The sequence below is a fragment of the Chaetura pelagica genome, unplaced genomic scaffold (genome assembly GCF_000747805.2).
Source record: "Chaetura pelagica isolate M959 unplaced genomic scaffold, ChaPel_1.0 scaffold69, whole genome shotgun sequence".
Lineage (NCBI taxonomy): Eukaryota > Metazoa > Chordata > Aves > Apodiformes > Apodidae > Chaetura > Chaetura pelagica.
The window spans coordinates 7,395,995-7,418,664 of NW_009970724.1; the positions used below are offsets into that span (position 1 = coordinate 7,395,995).

Consider the following 22,670-nt stretch of genomic DNA (forward strand, 5'->3'; position numbering starts at 1 on the left):
TTTCAGAATACATGGCCCCTTCAAGCATACTCCTAGTTTTACCTCTTCAGGCTGCAGTTGCTACCATGTCCACACCAAAGGAGGTACAGGAACTGTTTGTGGAATTGCAGGAAGCGGTAGGGTCAAGCCAGGATAATACATCCCTGCCTCCATCTGCTGCACCTCAGAGCTCTGCAGACGTAGTCAGATTTCAGTCCAGACAGTAACTATCTCAACAGCAAACACTAACCACTCACATGTCAAGTGCTCATGCATAATGCCTAAAAGCATTTTAAATCAGAGCATGACCATAAATACAAGTTTCAGCCATTTTTAACCTGCATGTAGTAGATTTAACATCCTGATCTTTGCTGGAAAGTACACTCCTGGTAAGAAAACTTTCACCTTTGCATTTCCAAACTGCAAGAATACATTAAAGGTCAGGCCCTGCCTCTTCACACCTTCACCCACAGAGGACATGGATATAGAGAAGCTCAAAGAAAGACAGGGAAAGCCCAAGCAATTGAAAACATTGCAACAAAGTTTAAGGAAATACATTAGCAGTAAGCAATCCCCAAACTACCAAGAACACCACCTTTAACATCTGTACCACAGTTTTTCATGACCACAACCAACAGCTTCAGTGATGTAACAGAACTGTACAGCCTTTGTTATTTGTTTACTGAAAAAAATCCTGAGCTGCCACATTTCAATAGTCTCAACTGGCAGAAGAGGATTAAAACTAAACCAGCAAGGAAACAGTGCGGCCTATTGAAAATTAGTGCTATTAGCACTGGACACACAGCCTGCCCTCTGGATGGCTTAGGACCAGATGTGTAGCAAGCTGACCCCTCAGCTGTTCATTTGGTAATTAAAATGAATTTGCACCTGTGATACAAAATTAACTCAGGAACCAGAAGCCTCCCAGTTAAGTGCATTTGTTGCTTTGCACACAAAGGAACACTGTCAGGAGGCAACTAGTTTTCAAAGCTGTTAGTTTGGGAAGTGCTGAATAACTTCTGGCATCAACTCCCCAGCACCTGGTGCATCTTTTCAAACAAGCAAGTGCTCCCCTTAGAAGGTAACAGTGCCCAAAGCTTCACCAGTGGGCAGACAGACTGCAGGGTGGACTGACAGGTCAGAACATTTAACAAACTTGTACTATAAATGTGTTTTATGTTCTTTTGTACAGTACCAAGCATCACAAAGTTGTCAGGAATTCAACAAAAGTAAGAATCCTTATGTTTCTATTTAGCTGCTTTGTCATTATGTCACATCCACAGAAGCAAAGCAGAAACACATCAGTGAAAATCAGGGAGACTGTGCCAAGGATGTGACTAACCCTTTCACAACCAATTTTGGCATTTTCAGCAGCAGTTGTGCAAATACTCAAACTGCTTTTCAGAAACTTCTTAGCCTTCTGGGTTAAGTCACCCACGCTCTACTGTACAGCTACCTACAAATACTGAAGACACACTCAGAGATTAAAAACTCAAGAAAGTGAGCATTTAAGCAGCCTTGTGACCCAATCCATAACTGTGGCACTAACTCTACCATTCTGTTGAGCACATTCCAGTTCTCAGCACCTGGAACAGTATGTGCACCTCGGGTTGCAGTGATAGTCACAAGATGGTTTAAGTGTTTTTGGAAAACAGTTTATTTGGGAATTACATAATATTTTCAATTTTCCAAAATACATCTTACTAGATCCCTACAAAAGAAATCTAAGTAAGTACAACAATATGAAATTAAGTTTGTTGCAACAGTCATTAAATATTTACTTCCACTAATATATACATACAAAATGCCACACAATGAGCTTGTTTACCCTTGGAATGTGTGCTGTGTTCCAGCAGTTACGCTCCATCTCCTCCAGTTCCACAACATGAAGACTCAATATTAACACTCTGTACATCCTTTATTATAGGCAAAAATCAAGTTTCTTGTTGTTGGTTTTTTTAATAGAAATTAAAAGTAATAACTCTGCCATTTCACAGCTGTGGTAGTTTGTCTACTGGGGTATCAAACTTGAAGTCTGCTGGGAAGAGATCTGGAGCTCGAGGATAGATCAGCCTGTATGATTGCCTAATAGTAACATCAGCCACACCAGCAATATCACCAATTTCTAAGACAAAAAGCAGACAAGTGATTAGTTTTCACTCTTCCCATTTTAAGAAACCAGCAAGCATAAGGTATAAAGAATTGCTATACACTTAGCTTAATTTGTAACTCTCCTAAAAACCCAGAAAAAGTGGTTTTAGCCACTGTGACTAATACTTTTCATGTCAGTCTGTCTTCTCACATGCTATAACTCAACTTGCCCTATCAGTCACAGAACAGTATCAGTTTCAAATTGTCAGAAATCCAAGAGAGCGAAAGTCATTAAAAACATCTACTGCAAAGTCTACATATGCCCAGCAACATTCTGATAAATCACTGTCAATATCAGGATCTCCATTTTTGTGCTTTCACTAATTATAAGCAACACCAGCAAAAAACTTTAAGCATAAGCAAAACCTAACATCTTCAGCTAAATTTGAAATACAATTACATTAAAAATGCATGGAGGAACAAGTCAGAGGTGCAAAGCAAGCTACTGTTTCCCAGGCAAAGGAAACACTTGTTTGAGATGCACAAACACTTAAACTTGAGATTTAACTGATGTTGGAATATAAGCCTTGAACTGCATGAAAGCCTCAGAGTATTCCAGAGCAGCAGAATATACACATGCAAATATTAGCATGGGTAATATTAAAGTTATGTTTATCTGAAGGCACTGGGCATTCCAGAATCCAAATCCTAGTACCAGAAGAAAGTAAACTCAGTTTACACAGAGCATAACAAATAACTCAATTTTCTTTCTGGGGACTGGGAGTTACCATGGCAGCTTCTCACTACCTGTATAGACTCATCCAAGTTTTACAATAACACTGAATTCTCTTTCAAGCAGCAAGAAAAGAAAAAAAGGGTGAAGTTTTACCTTTTTGTGTCCTTTTCTCTGCAGAGGCTTGTGATGCCATATAAATAGCTGCAGCTGCTACAGAGATAGGGCTTCTCCCAGGAACCAAATCTAATTCCACAGCTTTACGGGCAATATGTGTTGCTGCCATCTGTACTTGTTTGGGAAGACCCAAATTGGAACAGAACCTTGACATGAAATCTCCAGTTGTAATCAGATCAACACTGGTTTCAAGAGCTTTCAAAATAAGTTTAAAACACCGGCCTATTTCCTTCTTTGAAATCCTGGACACAGCACATATTTCTAAACAAGGAGTAAAAATTAAACTTTAGGTTTGATGCCACTTGCTCCCCCAAAACAAGAACATTTGATTCTCAACATACTAAGACCCACAAATAAGGCCAACATCATATAGGCCACTATCACTAGCTAAACAAGATCTGCACATTTGTGAAAAACTTCCAAATCACTTCAGTCAATGCACATTTTTTACAAGGAGTAATTAATACAGTTTGCTTAGTAAGGAAAATGTGGTACTTCATGCTAGAATAAGTTGCATCCCTGTCAGAGAAGAGATGCAGCTATTTACTGCAGAACTGTTGGCTCAAATGCTGTTACAACAGTCCCATCATCCTCTGATCAAAGCAATACCTTTTAAGTTTCACGAACACTCAGAATGACTTTCAATGCTCTTTTTAATGCATTATGACCAAAACTCCCTACTCACTTCATTAGTACAACAGATTTCCAGACTCCTTCCTACCCTCCGCTCCTGAAAAAGTGAGCTGTAGCTGAGAACAACCCTTTCAGCAAAGTCCAGGAATGAGAAAGCCAGCCTCCTACAGTAACAGGAACTAGACCTTTACTTCATTACAAAATTGCATCTAGATCACTGAAAACTTACCTTTAAATGTTCTTGGAACACCCTCTTGTCTACAGGCTATGTAGAGACAAGCAGAAGCAATAGCATCATTACTCCTTCCCTTCAGGCTCTTCTGCTCATACACTTGCTTGAATAAATTATTTGTTCGATCCTTCAAAGGAAGAAGACTAAATTAACTGTAGGCCATTTAATTAGCAGCAGTATCAAAAATTCATGTGCTCATTTTGTTACGCTAACTAAGCCAATGCCAGAATAATTTAAGGAAAGGGAGACATGAACTTACAACTATATTTCTAGGGAGGTTGATTCTGTCTGCCATGTTTGTAATTTCTTTAAAAGCATTCATCATAGCACGATCAGAGCTGCTCATAGTTCTACGATTTTGGTACTTGGAATTCCCAAATTCATCAAAACTTGCTGCACCTGTGCCCTGAAAAGACATTTTTTATTACTAATAAAATAAAAGCAACTTCGTCCTCATTTCAAAAGCAAACATCTTCCAGCTTTATACATCTTAAATCCAGGCTTTCACAGTCCAAACAGTGGTGCAAATGAACATCACTGAAATAAATCATACAACTGAGCATTGCTCCAAACATCAGGTTTTACACTTCACGCAAGTCTCAAATCATGAACTGATTTCAAATGACCACAGACTATGCAGGGAGTTTTCTTTCCTAGTGCAACAATATTCTAAAGAATAAAATTAATAGTATGTAGTCAATGCATGTGTCTCAATACTCATGTCAGTGATGCTGAGAACCAACATTAGATTTTATGCAACCACCATGTCACCTGGGCTGCTTCTGCACTCTGGCGGACTGGTGAGTCAGGGAAACAATTTTTTAGGGCCTACTGGAGACCAGTTGTTACAATGGTAATTCAAATATGTAAATGAAGACATGGGCAAAGAGAACATCCAAACCAACAACCTATTCAAAACGTATTTGATATTGTGTCTGCTAGCAGTTGCAATCCTTAATTGTGGCAAAATCCAAAAATCCATAAATTCTGCCTTTACAGAAAAACTACAGACATCTTAAGAGAAATAAAAGTCACCACATCAACTGGGAAACTTCAAAACAAGCTTCAAACACTCATTTTTTTGGTACCTTACAACTAAAAGGACAAGTTGCACACTGCTATTAAATATGCAATTTTGCCCAACTAAGAGGATCTAAAAATGTTTAATGTCTTCAATTAGCCATCAACCTGAAACATGTCTTTAACAAATGCCATGTCAGATTAGTAACAGCTGATGATGACAACACAGCCTGTAAGTTCAGAAGAGCGATGTCTGTAATTTATATTGACTGCTTATGCAATTGCTCTCACAGTGTGCAGGGCCATGAGCTCTCTCAAGTGCAAAATGGTTATTCACATGAACTCTACATCACGAGCAGAAACCTGGATTCCCTGAATCAACAAGGATTTATTCCTCACTGACACCTTCAAACAATTTGCTGGGCAGGGGCATTCAACTTTTGCTGCAGATCCAACTTGCACTGCAGACAGATTTGGTAATTTTAACAAGCCGATAGGGTGGCTGCTGCAGACAGCCTACTGTTTTGCCCAAAACAGAAGCCTAAAGCAGATCCTGACCTATGGCTGACTGCTCATCTGGTTATTCACATCCAGCACTTGCACAGAGTTCTCATTCTGAAGACCCAGCAATGTATCAGGGTGCCCAGGTGATACAAAGTGGGACCAGGATATAGCAAAGGGCAGTCCACACTGTGGAACCATGTTACTCCACTGAGATTCCCAGAGGGAGTCAGAGCTTGTTCCCTGATCCACATTATTGGGAATTGCCTTTCTATTTTAAAACAGCCTCTAATTCTATAAGCTTTCGCTAGTGCACATCTGCTTTTAATACATAATCTCTGACTGACACTAGTTAACACTCACTCTTAACCATTCACTCACTGTTCCACTCCCCTACACCCTAACGCTCCAGTTGTGCCCTACCTCTGGTGAGCTCAGTGGATACACCTCTACCCTTGAGACACAAGTGTGGTGAACACACAGTTGGATACTGCTGTGGAGGTCAAGGACTATGGCACAGAACTCTCCCCTGCAAGTTTCCCTAGCCCCTTTAATAGTTCTCTGACCCCCTGTTAGGTTCCAAGACCATTCTTGGCTTTTTTTCTACTCCTTCAAACATCCTTTCAGATTAAAGAAACACCCAGAAACTATCTTAGCACCCAGACTGCCTTTGGAGCAGCCTCTACTGTCTTCCTCAACTGGATGAACACCTCCCAACTATCCCAAGGTTCCCAGTAAATTCAAAGGTAAACAAAGAGCAAGAATCAAGCACAAGAAACTTCAGACCACAAGGAGCATTACAAACATAACTGCAACACTAGGCCTTCCTTTCAGAAATTAAGCCAGAACAACATTCCTTGGCCCAAAATATACACAAGTCTCAAGTAAAAAGGCTCCTTCCTGGCCAGCACTCATACACCTCCTTGTTTGCTGCAATGCATTACACCATTTATGTGCATCATGGCATCCTAGACCAGACCTATGAACAAATCCTTACAGAAACTAGATGTGCTCAACATCTTATAGATGCTAAAAGAGTGACCACAGACAAAGGCCTATCAATCCTGACAGCAAGTCCCCAGGCCTCGTCTATTCAGGCTTCATATACCAGATAGTCCTCTACCAGGAAACATTGTTCTGTCCTGGGGCCATCAAGTATTCCCCTTCAACACAGGGATTTTCCCTGGTGCACTTCACAGCACTTAAAACACTGTTTTGGGCTGGGTTGGGGTTTTTTTATGGTTCTCTTTAAACTCTGATTTTTTACTTTCTTGCTGGTATTTATGGTTACCTTTTCCTTTTGAATGTTTGCTTATATATATTCCAAGTACCAATGCAACTACAGGCAAGTACTGTTAGACAAAGGATTATACCCTGTCGGTGTGAGACCCTCCAAGAGCCATAGACACAGCTCACGACTATGAAAGTTTTGGAAAATACTCTTCCATCTTGACCACTTAAATAAACCACAGCAATTCATCCCGCATTTGCTTTTTAAATGCACCATCTACTTTCTTTCTGGAGCTTTCCATTGAGGGACAATAGCTTTCTGGCTTCTGCCCTTGAAAACCATATTTGGAGTCCCTCTCCTTTCACAGAAAAAACAGGAGCCACACAGTTTTAACTGAAAAAAAAAAAAAATAAATAGGAATTGTGTTTTACTGTTGTGGCCTTTATCAGACATCTACTCCTACCTTTACCATCTCGAGAAGAAATATATGTGTCAAAGACAGGAGTTCCACCTGTTTGCCTTTCAAAAAGAGCAGAAACCTCATGGATACAATCCTGGAAACAGCTTCAAAGATAGCCCAAGTGAGAAAACAGTCCAGAAAACAGTGGTAAACTCTGAAGGGGCTTCATGGATATTACAGTGCTGGCAGCCAACAGCTTTGTACCCCAGTATGTCCCCTGTAGTAGCAGAAAGTAAAAGTATCACCAACATCATCCACATCATTGAATTGATGTTATACACAGAAACAAGAAATGCCCCCAGATTTGCCAATCTTCTTCCCCAGTACAACAAGCTTATTATACAGTTTGATGGATCCTTTCTTCTTTTTCAATCATCATCCCTTGATATCTTGCCACTACTTATTAATTCAGCACTTCTAGATCCAAGGCATGTTGGCTGACAACAGCCAGCTTCCTTTCAGAAGCATCTGACCAAAGGACAGGAATTCTGTACAAAGAGACCGCACTAGTTAATTTTTCAACCAAGCTGAATTCTCTTGTAGTTGCAGTCACTACAAAAAGGAGTGATTAACTACAAAGAGTGACAAAAGGCAACTTTTTCCACTACAAAGGTAACTTAAGTTTTATTTTAGATTCATAGAAGAGAAATCTTTTATCAAGGCAGATTGAGAAGCTGCTTGTTCAGTTATTTTTCTTTAATTTTACATGAGGATTTTAGAAATAACTATCATATTCTGGCAATCAAGTGACATCTAATGCCAGACTATGCCACATCCCTAATTGATCTGCATTGTCATCAGTTCAACTGCAGCACTCAGGATTTCCTTTCAGAGACATATAGTTCTACGCCAATATCCTAAAGACCTGATTGAAAAATGCAAACCACTTCCACCGCAGCCAGCTATGCTATTCATCCTCCTCTTCACAGACAAATTAATCCTTCTGCCAATGCAGGCTGTTGCTACCTCAGACAGATGGGTCCCTTAAGTACTAAAACCAATTAGGAACTAATCCCTTTGCATGGGCAAAACAGCCTCTCTTTTGCTGCTAGCAGATACTGAGCACATACCCCCAGCAGAAAGGAGTTCTAAAGCATCACTTCCTGGTTTTAAAGAGGAGAGAGAGATAAACCTTCTGTAAAGCAAAACTTGACCCCTTCCCTTATTATTTCAAGGCAACAACCAGTCACCAGAACTTTACTATTTTAGCTGTCAGGTAGTTCAGACTCCACTTCTACCTACATTCCCAGGAGTTTACAGTGGATCTCCAATATGATGTGCCAGGAGAATTATCAATGTCTTTCTCTTTCAGATTTTCTACAACAGAGATGGTGGTTTGGGTTTTTTTGGTGGTGGGGGAGGTTTTTTGTTTTAAAGATTCTACTATCTGCAACTCTACCTGAAGCAGGAATACATCTGTTCCCTGTCCCACACAAAAGGCTAAAGCAATCTCTGGCACATAAATCTGGCATCTGCTCCAGGCCATTCTAGGAATTGTTGTTAACTAAGAAAATACAATCCTACCCTGCTTCATTCTCTGGAATTCATTAAGGCTGTTCTGTACTCTGTTGAATACTACTTATCTTCTTCATGACTACACCAATCTCACCCATGTTCAACCTCTATGCATATCTAGGTCAATCCTCAACTCAGCCTACCACTGGCAGGGACTTCAGAAGACCGCATGAGAAATGTACTGCTTCCTTGGTTTAGTTATTTTTTGCTGTAAAATTTATGCTCTTTCTGCGCTGATAGAAATTCCTTCATTGTCTTCTGATATAAGTAATTCTCTTCCTTACAAATAGCTGAGCAAAAATGCAGCTCCTGATCCAGAGTTCACATCAATGAGCTGACATCCCAGAGCCCCTGCTCACTGGCAAGACAAACACAGGAACTCTTGTCCAGAACACATCCTGGTTTGTCAGAGATTCCCAATTTCCTGTAGAAAATAATGTGTCTCTTCTGTGACTCCTCCCCATGCTAGCAGGACAGACTGCCCCCTCTATTCTCCAACATGATCCTGGCAGTTCAGCACTTGGACATTTTTACTCACAGTTCTCATAGGTTACCTCACGCCACACTGACAGCTGTGCCTGTTCTGGTTAACAGCCTAAGTGTTTCACTAGATCAATGTTCATCTCAAAAAAATATTTAGCTTTCATTGAAAACCAAACTTTTCACAGGAATTTCTTTACGTTCTTAACTCCCTCACTAAGGCTGCTACCCCTTTTATTCTAAATGAGGATCTGAACCCCCAGAGAGAAGAGGGTTGACAGCACAAGTCACCTGCATACAAATTCTATCTTTAGCTGAAACACCTTGTCTTTTTAACACGCAGTTTCTAAAAAATCTCAGGAGGTTGTTCTACCTACTGAATCAAACTCAGTTCCCAGAAACAAAACCTCTATTTAGTCCCAAAATGAGACAACACTGTGAGTCTGGAGAATCCAGTCCATTTCTCCATCTGTTTATAAAGATGTATTTCTGATTTTTATCACAGCTGACCAAATCAGTGACAGAAATCCAAGTCCTGAGAACTATAATCTTTCTGGACCTATGGAAGTGACATTAAAACTCCAGTGACTGCCAAAGCACTGCTTCACAGAGCTACTTAGCACCACTAACTGTTTTAACGGAGCAGTGCAGAAATTTGTTTGCCTGAACAGATTTCAAAAGCCACCACAAGGCATCCTAAGATCTAGTGGGCATCAATGCTTGGGGCTGTCCAAAACACAAGCATATACCTGGAAGTTCCTTTGAACAGAAGCTTTCTTTTTCACCAATAGAGATTCAAGATCAGCTATCCATATCAGTATTTATTAGTTGTTATCAACTCTTTGAAGAATTCTTGGTTGAGAAGTATGGTGCACACTCCCCTATACATATCCATGCATATTAGGTATGTTTGTTTCTTCATACTAGCAACATTGCTGGAACAAAAACTTCTGAGAAACACTGTTGTGTCTGTACCTCCACACACAAAGCAACACATTTTTAACAATTATCTATCAGCAGCTGGATGACCTTTCATGAAACATTCAAGAAATCCACAAATATCTATTTGAATCTCCCAGCAGAAAATATAACACACAGCACAACCGTGAAAACTTACCCATATCACCACTTCATTAAAGGAAGTGCATTTGTGCACTTTATCTTGCTTGCACTCTCGTGGGAAACAGCAGGGTATAGCTGCACCATTAAATTTCAACTCTAATATAAACACTGAATACTTTCTTCTAGAGCACTTACACCTTTAAAGTTTCTCTATTCAGTGCTTTAACATTAAAGAACATGTACAACATGCATGTAGGTTTCCAGGTCACCAGTATAAATTTGATACAGATTTTATTACAAAAATGATAGTTCAAGTTGGGCAGTACTAGCTATTGAGACCTCAAAACTAAGTATCTGTCATTTCATAATAATCTCAAATGCTAAGTTGAAGTGTTTCTTTAAAGACTGCAACATCAGCTTTTCTATTTATAGCAGCATACCAAAGAGTGGCAAGTAACCCCACAGCCCTGCAAACTTTTCTTCTGTCGAAGACATCAGACCTTTCCCGCTATCCCAGGAAAGAGCCACATTTTACACAGCTCTGAAATGTAAGTGTTCAGTTTAGACAAAATACCTGTACATACATTCTCTGAATAGTTTCCCTATGGATATACAAATATATACTTCACATTAAAATGCTCAAACTTTGTAAAATTTAGTATTTTAAGTGTTACCTTGCCAATCATTGTACTCAAGTCACCATCGCTCAACAAAGGATTCTGGGTATCCCCAACTCGAGATGGATCTTTTGTTGCTTTGTCATTGCTGAAAGTTCTCCACTCTGACCCTACGTCTATGACCCGGTCACCTGGGTTCACAGAAAGGAAGAGTCTATGTTAATGTAACATTCTTAAATTTTCCATAAAACATTAAGTTATGCATCTGAGCTCTCCACTATAAGGTAGCAGTCTGTTGGCATTCCCAAAGAGAACAGTAACTTGCAGGACAATGTACTAAAACGTTTGGGATTTATAAGTTAAATTGAAAGCAGTGGGGAAAAATGCTACTAGAGATGCACAAAAAATATAAATAATTAAAGAAATGCATCCAGAACACAAGTGTTAAAGACTATAATGGAATCTTCAATACACAAAAGGAATAAAGAGGTTGGAGGTCATGGTTGCCTACAGACTCAGCACTTTGACAAATCAGGAAGTCACTGTAACTTAAGATCTCTCATATCTACCATGCGTTCAAAGTGCACATGTGAATTATCTATCATGCAAAATCTCATTAAGCTGTAGTAAATCACTTCTGCATGAGCTCCGAATGCTTGGTACTGTAAAACATGCCACCTTTTAACCCAGAACAACAACCTTTTGCAGCTCAGTTCTTGTTCTTGAAGAGAGGTCTGACCCTGCACAACTTCATTTATGATGCTTGACAGTATCAACACGCAGTATGTGTACAGAACTATTTCTTCTTATACCAAATCTACCCTGTTGTACCCTGTTGGAACAGTTTAAACACAGATTCACAGTAAGCCGAAAAAGCACTAAACCCATGTTCTCTGAATGAAACCCTCTCATTCATCTAAACTTTTCCTACAGCAACTTTTCAGATATAGAAATAACTCTAACCAACACTAAAGCAGACAAAAGCCCTGCAGTAATCACCAAGATACAATCTTAAGAAAAAAAAACCACCACAACAACAACGGAAAGAAAAACTCACACCCACTGCTGTTGGCAGTGCAGTTCACCCTATCCACAAGTCCAGTAAAAGCTGCATCTCCAAGGTGCTGCCTCCAGAGCCATACTATAGAATTTTTAAGAATACATATACAGAAAAGCACAGAAAGAACACTTTTCTTAGTGCTTTGCAGTAAAGCAGATTACAGCTCTGTGTAGGGTATCAGAAGAGACTTCAATATAATTGTCACTCTGCTTTGCTGAACCTGAGGAAAAAATTCACTACCTTTATCAGTGACTAAACATGTTATAAAACAAGTATCTGAAGGAAATAAGTACCACTGACTGCAAGAAACATTTCCAATATGGAAGTCTCAGTATGAAACTACAGAGGCACATTTAACCTGGTGAAAACATCAGCAGACAGACAAAAGCACTCTCCAAACAATGGTAATGTAAGATACGAACCTGTAGAAAATACAGGAGCAATGGGCAGTGATACAACTGCACTATTACTTCGGGGAAAGAAGGGAATCTATTCTGAATAAGGACCTTTATCCTTAACATAAAATTAAGCAAAGAATATGCTTGAAATTGAAAGGTGTGAATAAAACATAAGAAACCACCACAACCAAAATGAATCAATTTGGGTTAGAGGTTTTCTCACTAGTATTTGTCAGACCTGCTTACAGCTATACTCCACCTTTATTGCTCTACTGAAAACCAAGAGCAGGGGAAGGAAATAAAAAAAACAACACCAGCACCACACACAACCATAAAAAACCTAGAAGACTAAGAACATAAGAGTAAAAGAAGGCACAGATCCATTCTTTCTGCTACAAAGGTCTTGCCCCCCACCCCAGCCTCTTTGCAAGCTTAAATTAGCAGACAGCATGCTCATCTAGCTCCTGGACTCTCTGTAAATATTTGATTCAGTAATGCTCCTTCTATGGCCTAGCAGTAACTTTACTTTAAGACAACCCCCCAAAACTGTTTACAGCATCTAAAAAAAGCAAAATGTACTTAAAATTCTGGCAGGGTATAAATAGAACACTGAGTACAGGGCAATGATGTAATATTTTTTCCACCCAAGTGGGAATGACCTAAATGACTCACAGTCAGGGATCTGCCTCTTGCGAGTTATGAACCATTCCTTGCTCTAACAAAAAAAGTGTTGTATCACTGCCTGCTTTGGCAAACATTTTACAAACAGAGGATTGAGACTACTACCTTCAGAGTGAGAAAAGATTAAGTAAAATATATCACCACATATAAAGCATTTGTGTAATTAAAACACAGTATGCAAATACCTTTGCCAACAAATCTGCTATTGCAGAAGAAGTTTTAATGGATACTCTCAGTGTCCCACTTAAAATATGAAGAGGTCACAGACAGTGCATTCCACCTTTCAAAAGGCTTCTATAAAAGTGCAGCACAAGCTAGAAATATTAATGAAAATGGATCAAATAGGCCAAAAGTTTTCCATAGATGGAAAATATACTCAGCTACAAACAGCTAATTATCCCATTCTATACACAAAGAAGTGTGACATTTATTATTTTTACCTCTTCAAAACATAAAAAAGACTTTGAAACAGTGATGTTAGCACAGATGCAATTAAGCCCCACCCTAGGGGACTGAAACAAAACCTTAAAATACTGAAGTCAGTCTCACAAACAGTAGTATAAGGAATGAGCCTTGAAGACTGGTCCTGAGTGAACATTTCAAGTCCTAATGACAATTTGCTGGCTCATGCATTACTGATTGGGTCTCCTGGACCACCTGGAAAATGGGTCTGACAGTCAAATAGAGTGAAAAAAAGCTCCCAATAAATACCTTATAAATTCATCTCTGCTTTTTCACATCATTATTATATTGGCTTTGGCAACTGTATCGAGCTATGATAAGTATGGGAGTGGCTGCATATTCTCTGCACTACTTCCTGTTGAACAAAAATAAGCTTCACTAGATATGGCTACATTAGACACTCCTTTATTTAATTTTCATCAGATGAGTTCATCTCCTCAGCTTCTCCTCTGAAAAACTGAAGCTTACAGAACCAAATCTTTGCAGAACCCTCTCCAGACTGATACCCTGAAGCATCTTTCTGAGTTCTTTCCCCACTGTCTCATTTAATTTCATAAATCATTATTCCAGTATTCAGTTACCCTGTAATAGACTAATACAAAGGCTCTAGTGGAAATACACACTGCAAACTTCACTGACTTGGGTTACCCGCCATCTGAAAAGCTCATTTAGTAAAATGCAGAACTGTTATTCAGAACGGAAAACCTCAGACCAAGGTTACTTTTCTTCACAACTGCCAAATGCAAAGAGCATGTGCTACAGAAATCCAAGACTAAACTCAGGTCAATATAAAAAATAAAATTCTAAATAGTTTTTAGAAGTTACCTTAAAACATCTACACATCACACACTATGCATATTTACTCCCACACACCTCCCTTCAAAATAATAGAAAGTGATTTCTCGAAGTATTTTTGCTCAACAACTCCTGAAGCAGCAATTACATATTTCTAGAGAAGTAATACCAGCTATTTTCATGCTGCACTCCACTTGCAGTAACTCATAACACACATGTATTTTATTCAACTTCTGCATTTCTGTTCTAGGTTATATGAAGACAATATTGCTACGAACTGAAGATGTTTCATCAAAAGAAGAAACAGGATGAAACTCAAGCCTCAAGTAATCTTACGTTCCATATCCAGCCATCAAACATATCCAGAAGGTATGTTCTTAAGTCTTTAACTGAGGAGCTATAATGTTAGCTGCATATTGCATCAAGTTCTACATATTATTAACTAATATTTTAATCTGAACATAAATATGGTAGTAAAGTTTAACTGCACTTCAAAGTCCCGAAATACCTCGTTTCTATAAAATGTTTCATTCTTACAGTTAGTTAAGGAATCTGCTGCCATCTAGTGAGCGCATATATTATACTTGAAAGCATTTTACAATGCCAATTTTTTAAAAAATAGAATTACAATTAATTGACTCCTTATTAGCCAGAGTAATGAGGTACTGAGACAAATAATATAATATAATAATATAAATAATATAATATAATAATATAATAATATAATATAAATAATATAAAATATATATTATATATAATTATATATAATAATATAATATATATTATATATAATATATATTATATATAATTATATATAATAATATAATAATATAATATAATAATTATATAATATTATATAATGCCAATTTTTTAAAAAATAGAATTACAATTAATTGACTCCTTATTAGCCAGAGTAATGAGGTACTGAGACAAATAATATAATATAATAATATAAATAATATAATATAATAATATAATATAAATAATATAATGAAAAACCTAGGTAGTGGACTACAAGCCTTCTCTTTTTCAGGCTAACAGTCTTAGCCTCTCCTCAGACAGAAGACACTCCAGACCCTAAACCACTTTTGCACCCTTGTGCTGGACTTGCTCCAGCAAGCCCCCATCTTTCTGATACTTTCTCATACATTTAATTGCCAGCCCAGCATTAAACCTTGACAGATGCTCCAAAGTACAGAATCTCAATTAAAAATGTTTTGCCTCATCTACACTGAAAAATAAATACATACATAAATAAAATTAAAAAACATGCTTTGGACTCTTTTCCATCAGAGGAGTTCAGATTATTTCTAAATCACTTTGCCAATCCAATACAGAAGTAAAAACAAACCCACTCCCTAAATAGGATTATTGAAAATATTGCTGTTCTTCCACTAATAAATCTAGTATTCCTCATAGTGGCTCTCAAACACCTTTGGTTCCAAGTCTAGAACCCAAATCTTCTCCACCCTCCAGGAGGTAACAAGCTCAGAGCAGCTCTTATTGCAAAGCTCGACAAAAGGTGACAACTTCTGACATCTAAAGTTTAAGTTTCCACTGTTACAAGCATTGTTACTGAAGCAGCTAGAACCTTCACCCTTCTCTTTAAAGCTGAAATGGGTTACACTTAAAACAGATTGTTTGAAATGCTGAAGGAAAATGGTTAGCAAATTACTTTCTTAGTATTACAAATCACCTGTGTAAATTCAGCATCCATAAAAACTCATGTAAAAGCAGCTATTCAGAATTTAAGTATCACCATTCTTTATAACTAGCTTTCCTGTGCATGAAAAGATTTATATTTGCAAGGACTAACTTCTGTCAGACACTTCTCAGTGCTCGGGACATGAAGGGCAGAAGCAGTAACCAAATATAAGGTGCTAGTACACATCCATAGCTGAAGATTTTTGCCTGTTTAAGTAAAACTTTAAATTCAGAGCTCATATTTTAGTTTTAAACGTTGATAATAATCACAGAAAGTACCCATTAACATACAACCCAATATGAAGACTTTTCATCATTTGGAGGTATAAAGATAATAGAATAGATATAACTGCCCTCTACTGGATCCAACTCAGAAGCACTTAAGCATATTCTCCACTTACAGGATACTACTAACAGCTAAAAAAAAGTGTATGTGGTTTTCAGAAAAGAAGCATCTACATTTAGACAAAATCAATCTTATCCCTAATGACAGACATCCTGAGTAATGGACTGGCCAGCAGAGAGGCAATCATGAACTTCATTCCCACTTGTTGCTTGTATCATACAGAAAAACACATTTGTGGTATAGTTAAATTTCATCTCTTCTTCACAGACCATACTTAAATTAAATGTGCCATTTAGATCTCAAACTTTTCAGAAGCCTTAGACAACTAAATATTCTGACAGAATTTTATAACCACTTCACCGTTCACCACAAGGCTATTGAACATTTTTATCCAATATTCTTTCACTGAACACTTAAGTAGCGTGTTTAGTTGAAGAACACAGAATAAAAAAAAAACAACAAACAGAACATTGAATAAACATCTGAATATAGCTCAAAATCTGATTCAAAGCTTTAAGAAGTTGATACATGCCCAAGGAGCCTCATCATCTAAAGATGGGCTTCTGCGTTTTTATTTAGAGCTAACCAAAAAGACTCAATACAAGAGCACTGCTCTAATCTAAGCCATATCTGCCTACTGAAGCAGAGCTAACCAGTTACAGAAAATCACTTATTAAATTCTGAAAATTAACTCCTCACTACTCCAATTCCTGCACACTAGGACACACTTAATGAAACTTATGCAGATGTTTTAGGCAAGTCTTAGATCAGAAAGGTATTCCTACCTAGCTGAGATACTACTCAGCTATACATGCCACTAGACTCATTCTTATGCCCCTCTGAAATTCAGCTCAACACCTTGCTACATCAAGAAAATTCTGCTTTCTTCAGCCTCTTCTGGCTTATCAGATGACTTCCAGCTCTTTTTACTGCCTAAAAGATAGTAAGCAAAATATTTACCTGTCAAGAAAGAGGATTTACTAGCCTTGTATTCTTGAAGAAAATGCTTCTCCCCCCACCAAGTCTGCCTGAAGAATGAGATACTGTCAAGGTTTTAAATGAACACAGAACCAAAAACTTCTCCAAACCCTAGAACTCTACTCAGGAATTCTCAAGCCAGCACATGAACACTTACCATACCATATATCCTAGAAAGATTTGAGAAAAGTATGTGGAATAAAACACAAGGTTTTTATCAGCTTATAAACTTGGACATAAGTCTTGTAAAGTTTCATATGTATGTCAATCCTGATTAACGTCAAAATTCCATGGATAATTGCAACTTACATCTCTGACTGCCTCTCAAGCAAAAGGCAATTAGCAGAAGGAAAAGTTAACAAGTTGGAAACAGTTATGGAAACATGGAACACAAGCTAACCAAAGGAATGCAACAGTGAAAACAAGCAGATGACAGTTTTTAGTAGACTGAAGCTGCGTTTTGAAGCAGTAACAGAACACGCCATCAGCTTCAGTCATACTGACAAGATTTAATTGTTGTAATGCTGCACAGCAAAATAGTGCAGTTTACTTAGAATAAGTGAAAAAATTATGTACAAAGAAAAAGCAGCAGTAATGGATTTAACTTCAAATTTCAATCTTATTGATGCACTATGAGCAACAACTATGAGTAAAACACAACTTTGTTTAAAAATGTTTCTCAATTACCCCTTTAAAAAGCAGTACTTCCAGTAAGACTGCATAAAACATGGAATTACATTGCTAAAGAGATCAGCTGCTTCTAGCTTTCTCATCCCCAAAACTTTTCCTATGCTTCACTCCTTTCAGCTACACACCTGACAAATGCTACCTCAATTCATCTGATGTTTCCAGAAGATTGACTGCAAAACCTGAAAATTATCTGTGCAGCAGCAATTTTAACCTATGACAGTTTCATATTTAATGAACAGATTTTTTCAAAAAATGTGAAACTTTAGTACTTTGCCATAGCAATCCAGAAAAACATCAAGTGGACTCAAAGACTCTGATTTCAGCCAAACTGTATTAAAAAGAAATAAAATTTAAAATTCAGTGAAGTTACATCACTAAATACAACACTAAAATCAATGCAAAAAAATCACCATTCTGCCCCACATAGGCCAATAGCGTTCAGCAGTCACCCAAATCACAGTATTTTTAAATAAAACTGTAATACTTATTTGGTTACAGAGTATGTTGGGTCTTTTGAGTTTTTAACTGTTCTAATTGATCCCCTTCAGTGATAAAGATTTCACTAACTTTAAGCCCACCCTAAAATATATTCTCAATGTGCCCTGTTCATATCAGCTACACATTACAACCTACTTAAGTCCCAGAAACACAAATCTACAACTTTTTTCATGTATAAACAGGAGATAAATCCTACTCTCTTAAGGGGAACACATATCACAGAATTGGCAACAAATATGTAAAAGGTTCCTCATTGGGAAACAAAATTTTGTCTTTACTTCCTTAAAAAACATGACATGCATCTCCAGAAAAGAGGTGTCAAGAATTAGTTCTGGTTTTCTCCTCTTCTAAATTTCTTAGCAGACCAGAAGAGGGAAGGTTGAATATTCACAACTCTGTTTGGTCATGCACTGTTCAATTATTTATCTTCATTTCATTTAATTGGTTTTCCAAACGAGCTGCTAGGTACCCTAGCTAATGAATTGAACACAGCAGGTAAACTAAATTGCTGAAGGAAAGGCGAGATGGAATGAGACCCGTCAGCACAATGCAAGTGTGTTTTTAGAGCCTTTTAGTGACAGGTTCATAGAAAGGTCTTGTTAAAAAAAACCTGCATGCTTATAGAAAGACCAGTTTTCACTCTACTAGTAACATTGGCTGTAAAGAGGACTAAGAAATTTTAATCACATTTTAAAAATCCAACTCAGCAAAAGTTTGTATTAATATTCTAATGATTTTGCTCTTCAAAAACGCTCACAACTTGAACCAACACTATTGATTCAAGAGACTAGAGAGTAAATCTCTAAAGCAAGACAACATAACAGAAGGTACATAAATTGAGATTTCTGATAAACTCCCAAGTTCTTTAAACTTAAATGTGTCATGCAAAACCTTTTCCTCTTCTTCTAAAGCCAAAATTATCTTAAAAGTTATGAACTGATCAAGATAGGCTTTTCTAAACTTTGGTTCAACTTCTATGGCAGCCCTGCAGACAGCTGAATATGGATCAAGCTATTTTTAAGCAATAACTTAGAAGCCTAGTATCATATTTCAGTAGGACATATTGCTGTGAACATCTGAATATTTAAGCAGCAAATTTATTATTATTTATTTACCTTTATCAGAACACAGCAAGTAACAATCCTTCCCGTAGCTTTTTAAATGGTTTCATAATTTTAAAGGAAACTGGTATTCAAGTTTAAATATTTTAAAATTCACTTCAATAAGCTAAATAGAACTTTGTGCATTAAAAAACAGACATCTTTTAGTCACTTGGCTAAATCAGTACCACTTTTTCTGCAAATTACTAAACCCTTAACTTTACACTAACAACTGTATGAGAACTCGTACTTCAGTGCAAGATAAGAGCCAAAACAAAATCACCAGTGTAGGAAAGAGGGATATAAAATCATCTGAAATATTTAGCACCACTGAAAGAATCACCTGAACATGCATTTTCAAAACAAAGGATTTTCTTTTGGTCATTGTATCTCCAAAAACAATTTAATAGAAATAGATGAGGCTTGAAGAATGATCATAACATGAGCATAAAAAGTTTCCCATGCAAAAGGAATAAAGACAGTAAGATGCTCATCCTATAAAAAAACCAAAAATCAATCTGCAGCATGCTCTATGACAACACGATTGTCTTTCCATCCCTCTCATCCAAACACAGAGAAGACCTAATAGGCCTTTCATTTTAAGTATTCTATTATACTTAGAAATACAGTTTAGCCTGTGGAAATTGCTGCCACATGAGCTGAGTAAAAGAGCTCAGCAGAAGTCCAAAAGAAAAATTGGAAATTTACTCTGGATAATACTAAAAGCCTTGGAAGGAGTAACTAACAAAACCAGGTGCTGGCAAGGATATAAAGGGAAATCCTTCAGGGCAGGAGATAACCTCTAAATGGGAAACTAAGACTTCTACTTTTTTTTTTTGGTAACTAAATTATTTGAATAACGAGCTTTTAATACATTTCATATACTTTTCTGACTGAAACACCAGTCATTATTAAAGACAGAACACTGGACTAGATAGCACAATATTCTAATTCAATATAACAACATATTTTAACTTTTCAATCCTTAAATAGCTTGACTCTTTTCCATAATGCAGGAAGTTACCAGAAGATAGACTACACAGAACAGCAAGCTTTTAGCCAACAGAATATCATAGAAGAAAACATTTAAGCATCAAGAAGAAGTCTTTTAATACTCAAATTATCATATACTAGTTCAGTGGGAAAACAAAACTACCTGCACAATTTAAGTAATATGATAATTCATTAAAACATGAATAGCTACTTACCCACTACTAGCCCACACTCAGAACAAATCATATCACCAGCTCTGTAATCTTCTACTAAAATGGAATCTGGATGATTTGGGCAAGTAACCCTCGGAAGTACATCCAAACTACGAAAATAAAAAATAAAAAATTAAGTATTAATTACTTTTCATTAAGTAGGCTTCATATCCAAAAGTATAAGAGTTCCTTGCTGGAAATAACTTTATACAGAACTTATAGTCTATTTAACTATAGAATATTAAGCTAAAAAGCTGAACCTCATCTTTCATTTAAATGCTGTAATACTACATTTGACAAACAAGACTATCTCATATTCCAAATGTTTTGTGATGTATCTTGTATCAAACCCACTTCAAATTAAAACATAAAAAAATCTAAATAGAGTTCATTACTTGTAGTCTAACTTTTAGTCTTTCACTAAATGAAGCTCCCTAATAAGTTAGTGGTAATTGTTTCCAATGCTTACTCAATATGAGTTACTAGGTCCTTCATTCAGGAAGTTGTGCAAGCAAAATATATTTTTTTTAAAAATAGCTTGTTCTACCACTGTTTTATTATTCTCAAGTATTTGAAGAAAAAGGTCCATTTTAAAATAAAGCAACTCATTAACTCATTAACTGTAGCATCTTAACAAAAAACAAAAACAAAAAAACCCCCAAACAATCAGCTCATTACGGGGATTGTGACACAACTGCTTCTGATAACAGGGACCTATCTCTTTCAAACCCATACATCTTCAGGAGTTACAGAAGATACAAAAAACTACAAAGCATTAGCACTGCTTAGCACAACAGCTTTTAGTTACTGACTAAAGCAATAGCCAATTGTTTCTAAGCAAGTCTCAGAAGTAAATACCTCATTCAAGCTACTAGTGATTGTTAAATAATTCTGTTAAAACCAATCATTACAAAATTGAAGCAGAAAATATTTACAATTGGGTATTGAGTATACAACACCAAAGCCATTCTGCTCAAGCTAAAAAGCACACAACATAGAAGCTGAATACAAGAAAACTGTCATGAGTACCCACCAACCTCAATCTGACTGTGCCGAAAAATAACTTCTAATCCTCTTAATCATAGAAAATATCCGATTAAAAGTTAAATTAATTCCAGTTCCCCCTTACTACTAGTCCATTATTTCAGCCTAATCTATATATTCTATCTTAATTTTTACTTTTTAGATATTTCTGATGAGTAGGAAATACAAAAAAACCCAAACATTATAATCAAGTGACCATTCAGAAAAATATGTAAGACTTCAAATCAAAACAGAAAATCAACATCACTATTAATATTAAAAGCCTCCAGGAAGAACACACAAGACCTTGAGATGTAAATTATGTTCAAAATACTAGATAAAAGCTCTTTAAGCTACTTTCTTCCTCACAATTCCCAACCAGTGGTTTCATACAAGACAAAACTGTTGACAAAGCATGTACAACCATCTGACGTTTGGCATTATGCAAAAGGCTAGAGACACGCTAAGCAAAAGAAAAAAAATCCAGAAGCCTGAAAGAAGTTCTCTTTCAGATTTTACCTTCAAAAAAGATTGTAAAAATTAGTCTTCCTATACCAACATTAACGTGACTATCTAGACGTATATGTTGTATTCCTTATAATACACATGTTCAATATATTAAGACAGCTATACCGAAGGAAAATTCATGGCATGTGCATAAAGGTTGATCTCAGCAAACAGCTGAGTTGCAGTCAGACTCCTAGGAGCGCTTCCTAGGATCGCAGGACAGGTTTAGCAGGAGTAATCGAGTCACTTCACAGTCCGTTCCACGGGCCTTCCTTCATTCCTGACTTGAAAGAAAACTTCCATACAGCTCCAGGGAGAGAGACTAAATCGGAGCCCGAGACCCGTTTGGCCACGGAGTAGTGTCGATACAGATTCAGGGTGGGAGCCTAAAAACGCCTCGTCAGGCCCGATAACCTGGAGCCAAGCCGGGGCGCAGCCTTCCCGGCCCAGCGGCGGCCTCGGGCTGCCGGGCCCGGCGGCACCGGGGCCACC

At 37.3% G+C, this 22,670-nt stretch overlaps 1 protein-coding gene across 1 annotated transcript in view; it reads right to left on the reverse strand.

Moving 5' to 3' along the window:
• Nucleotides 1–1,622: 1,622 nt before the first annotated feature.
• GTF2B (general transcription factor IIB) overlaps nt 1,623–22,670 on the reverse strand; it is a 22,263-nt gene continuing 1,215 nt past the window's right edge. Inside the window, exons 2-7 of the mRNA XM_010006746.1 lie at nt 20,652–20,758; nt 10,789–10,922; nt 4,105–4,251; nt 3,843–3,972; nt 2,960–3,241; nt 1,623–2,104 (exon numbers count right to left, since the gene is read on the reverse strand). Of these exons, the coding sequence (XP_010005048.1) occupies nt 1,971–2,104; nt 2,960–3,241; nt 3,843–3,972; nt 4,105–4,251; nt 10,789–10,922; nt 20,652–20,758 (934 nt within the window). The 3' untranslated portion in view covers nt 1,623–1,970. The remainder of the gene's footprint in view (nt 2,105–2,959; nt 3,242–3,842; nt 3,973–4,104; nt 4,252–10,788; nt 10,923–20,651; nt 20,759–22,670) is intronic.